We start from the raw sequence: 16,190 nt of genomic DNA, 5'->3' as shown, positions 1-16,190 counted from the left end.
CTTTGTTGCTTCTGAGCTAGATGGCCGCTTGTTTACCTTCAAGCCTTTAAGACCCCAGCCGCTATACCTTTTGATAGCCGGGCACCATCAGCCCTCATCTCCTTTTATTATTATTATTTTTAAAAAGACAACTTGCTATAGGGAGAAGTATACGAAAATGGTGGGGAACTACTGCCGAGGCCTGGTTTCTGGTAGCAGTTCAGCGTCTGAGAAGGGGAGCTCAGGAGATCAAGTAGGTAAAAACTCTCCCAAGGACACATTTAATCACGATTCTGTTCTGCCGGTGCCAAAGCGCTAACCTCAGGAGGTGCTCTGTGCTGTTCTACTATGACTACCTTTGAGAACGAGTCTCATTCCTACTTTGTGAAGCGTATCTGACCACTACCTGGCCAGCTGCTGCTCCAGGAAGCGGCACCGTTCCTCTCTGAGGCTTCCTCCAAAGAGCTCCCCAACTTCAGGGACCAGAAGATCAACGGCAGCAACCTAAGGCAGAAGAAAGCAACAATGTTACATATTCAGTGTGACCCCAACAATAGCTTCTCAAGCAGACAAACTTTTACCATTTTGGCAACTGGTTATTTAACTGCTTACAGATTTTGGCTTACTTCATTTGTCCATACTCTTTCAATACCGAATGTCGACTACTTATAATGTGATGTCACACAGAACTGAAACTGGGCAATTCTCTCTCCCTTCTTGAGCCACGTGGGACCTACCTAACAAAACTGTGTTTTCTTTTAAAAAGTGATATAATAAATGTGCATGAACCCTATGTACAATGGACCAAAACATGACCCGATCCTGCACTGTGCTCACAATTCTTAGGTTGGAGCCCACTGCTGCAGTCCCCGTGTCCATCCATCCATCTGGTTGCGGGCTCTCCTTTACCAAGAATGATGTCCCTGTACTGGGCTAACAAGCCCAAAGTACTTGAGACAAAGTCTTGGCATCCATGTTTCTAAAGAGCATTTTGGCTGTACTTCTTCCCTGACAGACTTGTTTGTTTTTTTTTTGGCAGTCCGTGGTACTTCTGATATTCTTTGCCAGTACCACAATTCAAATGCATTAATTCTTCATTGGTATTACTTATTCAATGTCCAGCTGTCACACGTATAGAAGGCGACTGAAAATACCATGGCTTGGGTCAGGCACATCTTAGTCCTTAAAGTAACCTCCTTGCTTTCCGACACTTCAAAGAGGTCTTGTGCATATTTACCCAATGTGATGGGTCCTCTGATCTGCTGACTGCCACTTCCATGAACTATTAAAAGAGAACCCATCACCATGCAGAAGCAATTACATTCCCTTGAGGAGCAGCTAGTGGTTTTGAACTGCTGACCACAGGGATCACAGCCACTCATAGCCACTATACCACCAGGGGTCCTGGTAGAAGCAATTACATTCCGGCATATTTTCTTTCAGGTTTCTCCCACACGTTTAAAAAGACCAAAGACCGTGCTGGGTGGGCGTGTTAGGTGCTGTTGAATCCACCTGGCTCACAGCAACCCTAAACAAAAGAACAAAACACTACCAGGCCCTGCGGCACACTCTGTTGTCAATCCATCACCTGTCCTGATAGTTGTCCTCCTCTTCCCTGCTCCTTGACCAAGCACGATGGCCTGCACCAGGGATCGTCTCTCCTGATACCAAGCACGATGGCCTCACCAGGGATCGTCTCTCCTGATACCAAGCACGATGGCCTCACCAGGGATCGTCTCTCCTGGTAGCACGGGTCTTAAGTATGAGGTGTACTGCACCAGTGAGGGCTTCAAGTCCCCGGTTTCAGCAAGCAACGTGGTGTCGTCTGCGTTGGCAGGGTGTGGGTGCGTCTTCCTCCAACCCTGCCGCCACCTTCTTCGTACAATTCAGCTTCTCAGGTCACGTGCTCAGCACACGGATTGAGTAAGAACGATAAAAAATGATGTACACCTTTCCTGAGCGTCCCCGTTCTGCTCAAATCTCTGTGCCTTGTTCTACATACAGGTCTTGTCTGGGCAAAACTTAGTGTTCCGCAACGCTCAAACTCACTGACGTCACTCGATTTCAACCCATAGAGAGCCTATCAGACAAGGTACAACTGCCCCGTGGGCTTCCCAGGCTGTCACTCCTTACGAGCGCAGAAAGCCTGGTCTTTCTGAAATGACATACACAATTCACCACTCACTGTCCTACCTAATCATATCTAACACAGACTTTCCCTAGGTCCGTAAAATCACTTCACACGATGTTTTAATGGCAGGGAAGTACTATCCCTGAAACTTAGCACTGTATTATTGCTTAGCCTTGTTGGGAAGGGAAAGAGCCCTGGTCGTGTAGGGGTTAAGTATTAGGCCGTGAACTTTAAGGTCAGCAGTTTGAAATGACCAGCTGCTTCGAGGGAGAAAGATGGGGCTTTTTATTCCTATTGTTAGTCTCAGAAACCCCCAAGGGGCAGTTCTATCCTCTCCTATAAGGTCGCTGTGAGTCGGAATCGATTCAGTGCAGTGAGTTTGGTCTTGGTTTTATTAGGAAGGGATGAGTATATCCAAAATGCAGGATTCTGAAGTAGGGGCCATTCCATGCCGCCACGATGGGTAGTCACTTCCCCGCGTATGTCAAGTGCACACAAAGCTAAGAGGCAGGGCTCAAACGACGGCTGCCTCAGAGACAAGAAGCAGGTGGGGTCCGGAGCAGCCTGGTGCCCGTGATGAGGCCGGAGACATGGCTCTGGTGAGTCGTTCTGCATGCTCTGTCGTGCCTCAGCGTCAAACAAGAGATCTACTTCTTGCTTGGTCTGATTCCTGAAACAACTAATATGAACAAGCAAATACACTTTGGATTTTGGCCTAAATTAGGTTGAGGGCCAAGTTTCCCCGATGCTATTTTTAGAGGAGTGCAAAATATGCACACTTTATCTTTGAATTACAACTTGCCTTAACAAACACATATTTGAACTCCCTGGAGAATTTGCTGTAAGACACGGCCTTTAATCCTTCCTGTCTGGCTTTCGTTCGCTAGGATTATTTGCAAGTACACAGTAACAGTTGTGGTGGGACCTTCTCTTGCACAATCTTATGTCACTGTTTTTTTGGTCTAACTGGCTATACCCAACTATTTCCGCATTTACCATTATCCAATTAAGGTGGTAATTGCCTTGTTAGTCAGAGTAGGCTAGGTTATACAGTAGCTAACAAACAACTGCAGAAATTGGCCTCTACCCACTGGACGTCAGTTGTACTCCAACAGCTGTGACAACCAAAATTGTCCCCAGACATCGTCAAATGTCCGTGGGGGGTGGGGCCAGGGGGAGGAGGCACCCTTGATGAATAACCACTGTTTGACAACGGGGAATTCACTGTTCTCTTTCACTGATGGTGCATGCTCATCCTGGCCTGAGCCGACAGAAGAGCCGCTTTTCTCTTTGCCGGTCTCTTGGCAGATGACAAAAAAGAACACAGAAAAGTCTGAGCTAGAAGCATTTGGCAGAAGCAATGTCTGCTTGTTACTTCTGCTCACAATTCACTGGCCAACGCAAGCCGTGTGACTAAGCTCACGTCAGCAGGGTAGAGAAGCAGGAGGAACAGCAGCGTCTGCACACGAGAGCTTACTAGTTTGCTTTCACCCGTCTCCTCGGACGATGCTAGTCTTTGGCGGGTTAAGTGGCAGCCTGGCAGATGTGCGGGAGAAAGATGAAGCTGTCTGCTTCCACAGAGATTTACCATCCTGGACACATAAAGGTCAGCCCCAATGCTACAGCAGTGGGACAGGCAGATACTTTCAGAGGAGATTTTTTAGGAAGTAACTTATATGAATGAAATAAAATTTTATTTGAACTAAACCGTTTCAAAGACATCTGGACCAAGTCGCACATTACTAATCTATATACCCCTGCTTCTCTCTCTCTCTACACATACCCTTGTACTGATTTTCTGATCGACATAAACACACGGCTTTGGGGAAATCCTGTGCCCATGGCCACAGTTACTACTTCTTTTCCAGCAAAGACAGATTCGCCTTCTTCATGAAGAGCCACAAAGGCTTTGCTCGACTCTCTTCCTTCATGCAACATTTTCACCTTCCCTCCTTTGCTTTAGGTTTAGATTCCCCACAACTACAGCAAATTCTCATACTTCTTTTTTAAAAGAAGATGACATCTTCCAGCCTACCTATAGATTCTACAAATAGACTATAACTCCACCCACTGCTAGTAAGGTGATTTCGATTCACAGTGACTCTGTAGGACTGAGCAGAACTGTCGCATGGCTGCGATGTGATTGTGGCTGTAACCTTTTGGAAGAAGACGGCCACATCTTCCTCCCAAGGAGCAGCTGGTGGGCTTGAAACACTGACCTTTCTGTTAGCAGATGCACTCATAGCCACTGTGCTCCTTGCAAAGACAAGACACATTATATCATACTATAGCGATACATTTTCCAAATATAAACTAAGACGCATTTTGGTATACATAGAGCTGCACTTGATTTTAGCAGAAAAAATGAAATACTTTTGACTCCCTAAAGATAGTAAAGACAATAGCCTCAATTTTCATTTCTCCTGGGGTTGGGGTTCGAAGTTGGGAGTATTGTTTGTATCTTTCCTCCCCCCCTTTGGAACAGTTGGAGTTAGCTTGGTAACTATGGCAGAAACAACTTGTTTGGGGGGAATGGGGAGGGAGGGGAAAAATGAGGAGCTGACACCAAGAGCTCAAGTAGAAAGCAAATGTTTTGAGAATGATGATGGCAACAAATGTACAAATGTGCTCGCCACAATGGATGTATGGATGTATGGATGTATGGATTGTGATAAGAGTTGTACGAGCCCCCAATAAAATGATTTAAAAAAAGAAAAAGAAAATAAACAACTTGTCAGCCTCCAGTGGCAACAAAGGAGGCCCAAGGTTGCGAAGTTCAAATCCATGCATGCAAACATTCAGTCTTGGAAACCCTGTACAGGGTCACGGGTCAATGGCGTGAGGGTAACCTTCTCTGGCTACACAAAGAAGACTGAACCCGACTTGGGCAAGTGTTACAAAGCTCCTTAACTAGCGTTGATGTGTCCAAGGGGCACCCTACTTTGCAATCCAGCTCCTGTCTGAGGGCACTCAAAGTCCCTGGTGCCGCTGCTGCCTCTACCACTTCAGGGAGGGATCTCACACACCTTCCGCTGGCGGATCTTTCTCTTGGTGGCTGTGGGATTTCTCTCTTCCTGCGTCTGAGATGGTTTACTTTGATACCTAGCCAAAGAGCAAAACTGTCTAATTTCTAAGGTAGAGTCCTCTACACCATATTTACATGTTCTGACCCAGTCATTTAAAAGTCCTACTGCCAATGAGTAGACTCTAACTCATAGCAACCCATAGGACAGAGCAGAATAGAACTGTTCCTATGGGTTTCCCAAACTATAAATCTTTACAGGAACAGGCAGCCTCATCTATCTCCTGTGGAACTGCTTGTGATTTTGAACTGCTGAACTTGTGTCTAGCAGCCGAATGCATCATCCCCTACGCCACTGGGATTCACTGATGAGCTCTGGTGGCATATAGCACAGTGGCTCAAAACCACCAGCTGCTGCATGGGAAAAAGATGAAGCTGTCTCTCCCTGTACAGATTTTAAATCTTGGAAGCCCAAAGGTGCAGTTCTACTTATGCTATAGTGTCAATGAGTAGGATCAAATTGATAGCCGTGAGCTTGGTTTTAGAGTTCAGCCTGTCATGGGGTGAGGGTTACACAAGACGAGGGACAGAAAAGATGTACCAAGGTACTATAGGTTGCCATAGGTTGGAATTGACTTACTGGAAGTGGGAGTGGAGATTGGGGCACACACAGATATAATACAAACCATGGATGGCAAATGAGAAGAGTGCACAAAATACAGAATGTTAAGGAAAGCACACAAAGAAATGAGAAAAACCTGGCTGGGTCTTATGTTTGCAAAGTGGTAGTGGTGGTGGTTTGAGTGCAAACAGGCTGAAACACGCACATAGCCTAGTACAACCTGTCTTTATGGCCAGGCAGACCTGTGGTTTATGGGAGACTGGCTGGTTTAAAGAGTACAGCTGACAAGGACTGATCCTAATTAGAAAAAGTGGGAGGAGGTTAATGGAGAAAGATGGTCTAATAGATTAGACTTTATCATAAATACCCATGTAGTATGCTATACAGTTCCAAGAATAATCATGCCACTATAATTAACGAAAATACAGATATTGGTGGATCACTAATGGCCCTTTGGCTAATTCCAGTGTGTTTGGAGAGTCAAAGTCACCTCGCACAGGTAACTTTAACACTGGACCATTGTCAGCACCCAGTTTCTGGTCTCTCAATTCTCCTGTGCTAGCTTTTCCATGTAGCTGAACTCTTTAGAACCTGTCTTAAGCCAGTGAGAGTACATTTTGCCTCTAGGGGCTGATTCACCTCTAGTGAGAGTCGGGGAGGGATCCCCCTACCTTTTAATTTAATGACCCAAATCATACTCTTTTTCTGATAATAATTTTCACCCCTGTTTCTGGGCAAGACAGACAGGCTGGAAACGAAAAGAGGACCCACTAAAGTAATTCCACTTTCTTATACTTTTTCTTGGAACTTCACTCAATTACCAGTCAAAAATCACCCATGAACTTGAAACTTTGAAGGCCTTCTGAATTGATAACAGTCTGTATTTCACGGAAAAACATAGGGTTCAAAGGGAAAGAAAACTATAGTTTTTCTGTAGGCCTGGAGAAAAAACGATAGTTTTTCTGGAGGAATGATCTAAATTGTGCAGAGGAACTGGAGTCTGGTCTCTCATTAGGGAACTCACCTGTTGCAGAGTCAAAGGCCCTTTCTGTTCCAGGTTAGCCAATTCTGAGCACCTTTGTAACTAGGGACCTGCAGTGTGCATCTGTTGCAGGTGGACGGACTTGAGTCGGCTGCACTGTCTTTTCACTCACTCACACAGGCACCGATGGAGGCAGCACACGATCCTGCCCCACTCTTGGCTGACTGCCCTCCTCTTAGACACAATCTCTTCCACTTTTCCTGGCACATCTTCCTCCCCTGCGGATGAGATGGGCTTCAGCCACACAGCTGCAGGGACATGCTGTCTAGAAATAGTTGGTGTTGGTATTCAAGCCGAACAAACCCTGGTCTCTATTTATGACACTCTTTTCTGACGCCTACTCTTTGATTACAATCAATGTACTTAAAATAAAACTCTGACTTCGAATTAAAAAAACAAATAGGCTACAGGGGAACAAAACTTTAAATACAGGACTCTGTGCCAACGTCAAAGATGGAAAAAAGTCTAACGTCCTTTCCTCGGCACTCTCTCTCTCTTCCTATCTCGATATTTAAAAATGCAGATTGCATGCCTTCCCACTCACTTTCTCACAAGCTGAGAAACACCAACAAAGGAGCAACATTACTCACCATTATTAAAAGAAAAGGAATGTTCCACAAACCATAGGAAACAGGTCTGTGGTTTCAGCCCAAAGTGCTGATATGAATACTATTTGGCCCCTGTAAACAACTAAAACACAGTCAGGAAATGGTGCCTCCCAGAAGTGCCGGGGAGAAGATGTGGATGGTGTGTGGACAGTCTATATAAATAGAGACAGCCATGCCGATGGCTGCATACAGGCTTCGGCTGACAAGCTACTCTTAAACCACGTATACTGCCGCAACAGGGCAAGTTCTTTAACTTCTGAAAACATCTTGTAAGGAAGAGAATCCCTATTCTGTCTCAAAATGCATGTTTCCTTTCTCTCAGGGCCAAGATAGACTTACTACATTTCTTTCTTCCTTGTTGTGTGCTGGCCACTTGATTTCAATTCACAGTGACTGTGGCAGTTTCATAATCTGTCAATTTGTCAAAAGGAGTGGAGTCTAGCCTGTCAATCAGATCACAGTCAATGAGGCTTCTCTGTGGGCATGGCCTTCTCCTGAGGATTCTGGGAACTCCTTTATTCCTCCCTGGAAGCAGGAGACATTCCCTGCTTTATCTTCCTGCTGACAAACCACATGGAGCTACGCTGATAGGGCCAGAACACTGGAGTTGGAGGAGCGGCATGAAGACCCACGCCAGTGCTGAGATGCTCCACTACCATTGGATCCACAAGACTTTGCACCCACTAGCCTGTGATCTTCTGGCATTCAGCATCATTGCATGTGTTGTGTGAATCTGAAGAGGAACTTATAGGCTGTTATCTGGCATATGGGCTAATATCGAACTTATGGCCTTGAACTGGACTGGGATGCTTTTTTAATATACAATTATTCTTTGATACAAGGTTCTCTCTTACACACATATGAATGTCAATGAATTTGTTTCTCTAGTCCAACACAGTGACCATAGAGGTCAGAGTAGTACTGCTCCTTATGGCTTCTAAGACTGTAAATCTTTCCGAAAGCAGAAAGCCTCACCTTTCTCTTTACAGAGCAACTGGTGGGCTTGAACCACTGACCTTGCAGCTAGCAGCCTGTCACATAACCCACTGTGCCACCAGCCCCCCTTAACTTCTTCCCTCAAAGAAACCCCAATCAAACCCACTGCCATTGAGGGGATTCAGACTTAACTGTCGCCTTTTACAGGGTTTCCAAGATTTTATTCCAAATCTTTATGGGAGCAGATGGTCTGACTTTTCTCCAGTGGAGCAGCTCGTAAGTTTTACCTGCAAATCTGGGGGGGTAGTGGCCCAACACCTAACTCATGGTGCCACCCACCGAACCAGAGCAAAGTATCAGCTGAGAGCTAGCAAAGGCTCCCCTGAGTTCTTCAGTGCCAGAGAGACACACGTCTGTATCAAGCACCATCTTAAATGGAGTCAGACACTTGGGATCACCTTTGACTCCTCTCTCATCTCTGTCCTCCAGATCCAGTTTATCTCCCAGAGTCCTGGCTGCTCTTTGTGCATGCTTCTCAGTGTTGTCTTTCTCTCCACTGCTCAGTAGACCGCCTCTCTCCATTTCCAGATGAGGAGTAAAAGGCCTATTCTTTTTCATTTTAACTCCCTGTTTCCCAATCTACCTCTGCTGGTCATCTTTAGCCTTAATCATTCCCTATTCTCTTTCACTTTTATGGAGCATTTAAATTTTTGCAGAAATGTAATAAAATGTGATGTATCAAAAGGTAATAATCTCTTTTAGTGGAAACGTTACTGAAATATGTCCATATGTATAAGAAGTATATAAATAAGTACACACCCAACGTCCCTCTCAGAACTTCTCAGCTTCTATCACCACAAGATAGTGTCTTAGTTTATCTGCTGTTGCTGTCACTGAAACACCACAAATGAGTGGCTTGTACGAAGAGACACGGTTTAGGACGCTAGATAGAAGTCTGGGTTCACGATGACAGCCTTTTCTCATTCTGGGCTGTGGGGGAAGATCCTGGACTCGTCATTCCCAAGTGCCTTACACACAGGGCTGCTAACCTCAAAGTTAGCAGTTTGAAACCACCAGCTGATCTGCAGGAGAAAGGTAGGGCTTTCTACTCTTGTAAAGAATTACATGCTTGGAAACCTACAGGGGCAGTTTTAACCTGTCCTGCAGGGTTGCAATGAGTCAGAACGGACGCCTTGTCAGTGAGGTTGGTTCCTGGAGATCTCCACATGGATTGACATCTGTCTTTCCTCATCTAGCCTCATTTTCTTGTTTAAACTTTTATCTCTACAGATTGACTCAAGAAACACCCTAGACTAATCCTGTCTCATTAGCATAACAAATACATTTCTAAATGGGATTATAACCTACTTGGTTTAGATGGTAGGGTTACAAATACAGATTCTGAAGGGGAAACCCAATTCTATCCATACTATAGTTCTCCTGTTTCAGAACCTTCTATAAAAAAATATATACAATATATGTATTTTTGTATCGTTAGCCTCTTTAATTGAATCCATTTGTGAGTCACCATGATGAGAACACGTAGCGAGCGTTCATGCTCATGCTGTACGCTCTTGTTAGCTGCTGCTGCTGAGTTGATGCTGACTGGCGAGGACCCGGGCATCGCATCCCATTCACTACGTGAACAGGGCACAATTTAGTCATTTCTTCTACTGTTGACGGATTTTGATTTCTCCTTCCCTCCAATTTTGGGCTATTATGTTTATGCCACCATATCTAATTTTGCACACACCTATCTATCTGTAGCTAGGAGAGAAACTGTTGGATCACAGAACATTTGTAGAGAAGTTGGCCTTGGTAGATACTGCTGACGGGTGTCTTACATCATTTTACCAATTCACACCATGTCAGAGAGCTCCATTTCCTAGCATGCTTACCAACAACGTACTCACAGGCTTTTCTTACATTAGCCAAGCTAGCTGGTATGTAGTGGTGCATTTCTGTGGTTTCAATGTGCATTTCCCTGTCAACAAATGAGACTAAGTATCATCCCTTGGGAATGCCATGGCCAAGACAAGTTAAACGGTGGACACAGGAACAAAACCCAAATCTCCTAGCTTCAAGACCACTCCTGTGTCTGCTACCTCAGCTGGACATTCCATTCCAGACAGTTCAGAACTCTGACAAAGTTCCCACCATGCCCTAGCTGTACCTCTGCATCTTTCTCCATTATTCACTCGCTTTGTGAGCTCACAACAAATGAAGCATCTACACCTGTTAAAGAAGAAGAAGAAAAAGGAAAAACAAAATGGGAATTGGGGGTGGGAAGTGCCAGTTGGCAAAGGATAATGTATTTGATAAACACTACTCTCTTCTCCTTTGAATCCTGACAACATTATGTTGGCCACATAATAGGTGCTCACTAATAGGCATGCTTGAATTGGAATCACAAAATGGAATCCACATCGTTAATTCTTTCTTCCAGTTTCTTTTTCCCTGCACTTAAAGCAGATTATTGCTCTTAATCTTGCAGTTAGTTGTTTCTCTATTAACTGCAATGATATAAATAACTTTCCAACTTCCTGAATTTCTTTTCTTTGTTACTCTCCAGATATTGCAGCTTCCTCAGCACTGGTATCCCACCAGAATATTGAGGAAGTGCGCTTTTACCTCAATTCCTTTAGCTACACAAGCTTTTAAAATTCCTTTTTATGGGGGAGGTGGCGTATGACCTGCTTTCTTCAAATAATCAAACATGCTTCATCATTTACTAATTTATTTTATCTATTTAAATGTTATGGACTGAATTCTGTCATCCAAGCGACATCCTTGCTTTCCAACCCTTTAAAGCGGTCTCGTACAGATTTGTCCAATGTGATAGGTTGTTTGATTTCTCAACTGCTGCTTCCACAAGCACTGAATTGGGTTCCAAGCAAAATGAAATCCTTGACAACCTTACTGTTGCCTCAGTTTTGCATGATGCTGTCTACTGGTCCAATTGTAAGGACTTTTATTTCCACATGGAGTTGTGATACAGCCCATGATGCTCGTCAGGCAAGTGCTTCCAGTCCTCCTTGCTTTGAGAAAAATAAAGTTGTGTCATATGTATGCGAAAGGTTGTCAATAAGCCTTCCTCCACTCTTAATGCTTTGTTCTTCATATCATTCGACGTCTCAAATTATTTGCTCAGGATAGACTGAATAAGTACGGTGAAAGGATTCAACGCGGACACACACACTTTTACTGACTTTAAACTGTACAGTACTCCTCTGTTCTGTTTGAATGACTGCCACTTGGTCCACATGAGCACAATGAAGTGTCCGAGAAGTCCCATTCTTCTCAGCGTTATTCTTTTTTGGGGGTGGGGTGGGTGGGTGGGGTGGTATGATGTCTTTGCACAGACACTAAAACACAAATAAACATCTTTTTGGTCTTCTGTTTTCAGCCAAGATCCATCTGACATCAGCAATGATCTCCCTCATGCTAGGTCTAGTCTGAATCCTGTTTGAATTTCTGGAAGCTCCCTGTTGATACACTGTTTCAACCATTGTTGAATTAACTTCACCACAATTGAACTTACACGTGTTATAAGGAGTACTGTTCAATAATCTCCACACTGTTGGATTACTGTTCTTTGGAATGGACACAATTATGAATCTTTTACAGTCAGTTGGCCAGGTAATGCTCTTCTAAGTAAGTGGTCTCAGTGTTTCACCAGCTTACTGAAATATTTCCACGGTTATCTACTATTTCTTGGGGCGCTGTTCTTTGCTGATGCCTTCAGTGCACCTTGGATGTCTTCCGAGAGCGTCCGTTCTTGAGCACATGCTCCTGCTTGACATGGCTGAATGAATGCTAGCCAGTTCTTTCAGTTGTCATTGGCTATTTCGTCCAACTTTTTTGGATAGTTCCTGATTTGTTCAGGATTTTGTCCATAGAATTTCTTAGTACTGCAACTCGAAGTTTGAATGTTTTTCTCTGATTCTTTCAGCTTGAGACATGCGGAGTGTGCTGTTCCTTTTCACTTCAGGTAAAAATGTACATTTCATCATTAACACTTTCTTTACTTGGGTTATCTTTTGGATTTTTATGTTCAGCGCTATGACCTCATCATTTGTTCCTTGCCTTAGCTATTCTATGACTAAGAGCAAGTCAGAGTCTCTGCTGACACCCACTCTGACCTTTTCTTCATTTTCAGACTTTCTAATGACCTTTTGCATTCTTCATGCATGATGCTCTTGATGTCATCTCATAGCTCATCAAGACTGTTATCGGTGTTCAAGGCACTAAATCTGTTCAAGATAAGCTCTTGAGGCGGACTTCCGGGAAGATGGCGACGGAGTGACACATACCAGCGGGACTCCACAGAATCCAGCCCAGGAGAGCTGCTTAGAGGGAAATTCAACACAGCTGGAACGCAGGAGGAGCATCATAAAGATAAGTAGGCACAGACCCATGGGGTTTTGAGGGGCTGGGGGCTTTTGGCTTAAATCAGTGGAAGCCGGCTGGGCCTTGACCTTGGCCCTACCACTGTTTATGCCGGAGCCGGGACTATTTGGAGCCAGTAGGGTGGCTTGATATCAACACTGCCACAGTTTGCTCCTGCCTGCCTCAGGGTGGGACTGGACCCTTGCAGGTCCACGGGAAGGGATTGGGGTTCAGCTTCATTGTTGCTTTTGCTTCCATCTCTCCTCTGAGGGCTGCACAGGGGCTTTTTCTCAGCTCAGTTGCGGCTTGCCTCCACTGCCTCAGTGCAGGGACTACAGCGGGGATCAGGACTCAGCTACATGGTTGCTTTTGTTTCCCTCTATCCTCTATATTCCCCCCACTCCAGCCACGCACAGTCTAAGCGGTCTTACTTTTTACTTTTTTTCTACTCTTTGCCGCTTTTCTGTTCTCTCACACTCCACTGCTGACCTCCAAGCTACTCCCCTTAGCCTAGGGCATTTACACCTGCACCACACCCAGCTAGGTGAGCTCCCCCATGTGCAGCTAGCCTGAGGCTAGGGAAAGCCCTGCTTTCCCTCCAGGGGATATTCTGCCCAACTTCACACCAGGGAATTCCTGCCTGTGTACCTGGGGGCATAAGGCAGCTCAGGCAACACTCATCATTCCAAGCTGTTGCAGGAACCTCTGCTCAACCTCGGCAACACCAAAGCAGGCAACCCATCAGCCTTTTGGGGCACTCCCCTGATAGGGAAGCTACAGGAGGATAAAGTGGGAGGTTAATTCCATAGTGAAATTAGCTGTAGGCAGTTCGAAGAAGCATTGCTAAAAGACTCCCAGAGAGAGTCAGTGCTCTTCGACTACCTGGAAAATGGCACCTGGCTCCTATAAAACAACACAACACAAACAGCATCAGCCACAACGACCTCAACGAAAAAACAGGCGAAACAAAAGGGAATGGTAGAAGATGTCCCGAACATGACCACATGCAGAGAAGAAGCAGACATTGAGCTGCCACAGAAAGAAATTTTCAGAAAGCTGCTTGGAGTCATACAGGATATGAGGTAAACAATACATAAAAAGGATGAAATGACAGAGGTGATAAAGACCATACACCAAAGGGAAATACAGGAGCTAAGGGAGGAGATAACAAAAAACAGTAGCAGAAACACGGACCTCGAGAATCAACTGGAGGAAGCAGAGAATTGCATCAGTGTCTTGGAGGATAGCCAAGCAGACTTTAACAAACACAAACAAAAATATAATAAGAACATTAGAGAATGAAGAGGAACAACATTAGAATTATTGGCTTACTGGAGGAAGCACAACAAAGAAGTCATCTGCAATAGTGAAAGAATTCTTGGGAGGAAAACTTCCCCAGCTTAATGAATGAAAACCAGGCATCCATTCAGGAGGCTGAAAGAACACCAACTAGACTGAATCCCAAGAAGTCACCAAGGCACATAATAGTTAAACTAGCCAACTTTGAGGAAAAGGAGAAAATCATGAGAGCAGCTAGGGAAAAATAAGCAATCACATATAAAGGTTCCCAAAAAAGAATATGCTCAGACCTATCAGCAGAAACTATGAAGAAGAGGAGAGAGTGGAGCAACATATTCCAAAAATTGAAGGAAAACAATGCACACCCAAGAATACTCTACCCAGCCAAATCGATCAAGATAGATGGAGAAGTAAGAGTCTAACAGACAAGGAAAAACTCAAACCCAGCCCTACAAAAGATCCTTGCCCACCCAGTATGGGCAGAAGAACAACACTCACCAAGCATAAATAGGAGTCTGCCACATAGAACAAACTCACCCAGAGGGCAACAAAGAGAAAACAGACCCCAAGATAGCATTGGCTTAAGGATGGAAAGAAGTCAAGAATGATACACACACACACACACACACACACACACACGGCTAATGAGAAAGGAAAGTAGGAAAACACCCAACATAAAAGGTATAAGATGCATCACAGAGTCCACAGATGGAGATAATAACCCTGAATATCAATGGCCTGAACTCAGGCATTAGAAGATTGAGACTAGCAGACTGGCTTAGAAAACACAACCCATCAATCTGCTGCCTACAGGAGACACATCTCAAGGCTACAGACAAAAATAAGCTGAGAATCAAAGGCTGGAGAAAGGCATACCAAGCAAACAACGATTCAAAAAAAGCAGGGATTGCAATCCTAATCTCGGATAAAATTGACCTCAAAGTGCAAAAAAAAAAAAAAAAAAAAAAAGATAAGGAAGGACACTATATAACGCTCAAAGGAATGGTAGACAAAGAATCAGTAAGCATTGTAAGCATATATTCCCCAAATGAGACCCCCTGAATACATCAACCAAACACTCCAAAAGATTTAAAAAGAAATCACTGCCTCAACAATTATAGTGGGTGCTTCAACACACTGCTCTCTGAGAAAGATAGATCACAGGGAAAGAAACTCAACAAGGAGGCTAGAGATCGAAACACTACAATTAAACAATTTGACCTGATTGATATTTACAGAGCTTTTCATCCAAATATATAAAAAATTACATACTTTTCAAGCCCACATGGCACATATTCGAAGACAGACCACATGCTGGGTCATAAGGCGAATCCACATAAATTTAAGCACATTGATATCACACAGACCTTTCTCTGACCACTGTGCCATAAGGCTGGAAATCAACAAAAGGAAGACGAAGAAAACAAGGGCAAACAAATGGAGGATGAATAACTCTTAACTACAAAAGGAGAGCGTACTGGCACAGATCAGAGATGAAATGAGCAAATTTCTATAAACCAATGAGAATGAGAACATGACGTACCAAAACTTATGAGACACAGCAAAGGCAGTTATCAGAGGAAGTTTCATAGCAATACATGTACACCTGAAAAAGGTAGAGAGACTCATGATTGATATGCTGGCACAAAATTTACAACAACTAAAGCAGAGTCAGCAGGACAATCCTACTAATAGCAAAAGAAAAGAAATAATAAAAATCAGGGCTGAGATTCAGGAGAGGGAAAATAAGAAACTATTGGAAAAATTAATGCTGCTAAAAGTTGGTTCTTTGAAAGGATAAACAGAATCGACAGACTGCTGGCAAACGTAACCAAAGAATGGAGGGAACAAATTGCAATAGCAAGAATGAGGGATGAAAGAGGGGACAATTCAACAGACCCTAATGAAATCAAAAGGATAATTACAAAACACTACGAAGGATTGCACTTCAAACAACTTGGAGGACATGGACAAATTCTTGGAAAAACAATCCCTCAGTACACTATTTCCAAAGGACGTCAAGAATCTCAACAGATCCATAGCAATAGAAGAAATAGACAAGGTTATCAAGGGATTTAAAAAAAAAATTCCCTTGACTAGATGGCTTCACTGAATAATTCTACCAAGCATTTAGCGAAGGACTACCACCAATCCTACACAAA

The 16,190-nt window shown here is 44.0% G+C and overlaps 1 protein-coding gene across 1 annotated transcript in view; it reads right to left on the bottom strand.

The window, feature by feature from the left end:
• NARS2 (asparaginyl-tRNA synthetase 2, mitochondrial) overlaps window positions 1–16,190 on the bottom strand; it is a 111,424-nt gene that overhangs the window by 7,251 nt on the left and 87,983 nt on the right. The window contains exon 12 of the mRNA XM_030886447.2: window positions 386–483. Coding sequence (XP_030742307.1) covers window positions 386–483 — 98 coding nt within the window. The remainder of the gene's footprint in view (window positions 1–385; window positions 484–16,190) is intronic.

This window comes from Echinops telfairi, unplaced genomic scaffold (assembly GCF_000313985.2).
Source record: "Echinops telfairi isolate 266 unplaced genomic scaffold, ASM31398v2 ScPeMD7_1713;HRSCAF=2227, whole genome shotgun sequence".
Classification (NCBI taxonomy): Eukaryota; Metazoa; Chordata; class Mammalia; order Afrosoricida; family Tenrecidae; genus Echinops; species Echinops telfairi.
Note: the sequence above shows the minus strand (reverse complement) of the source record. Positions and strands in the feature narration are given on the sequence as shown.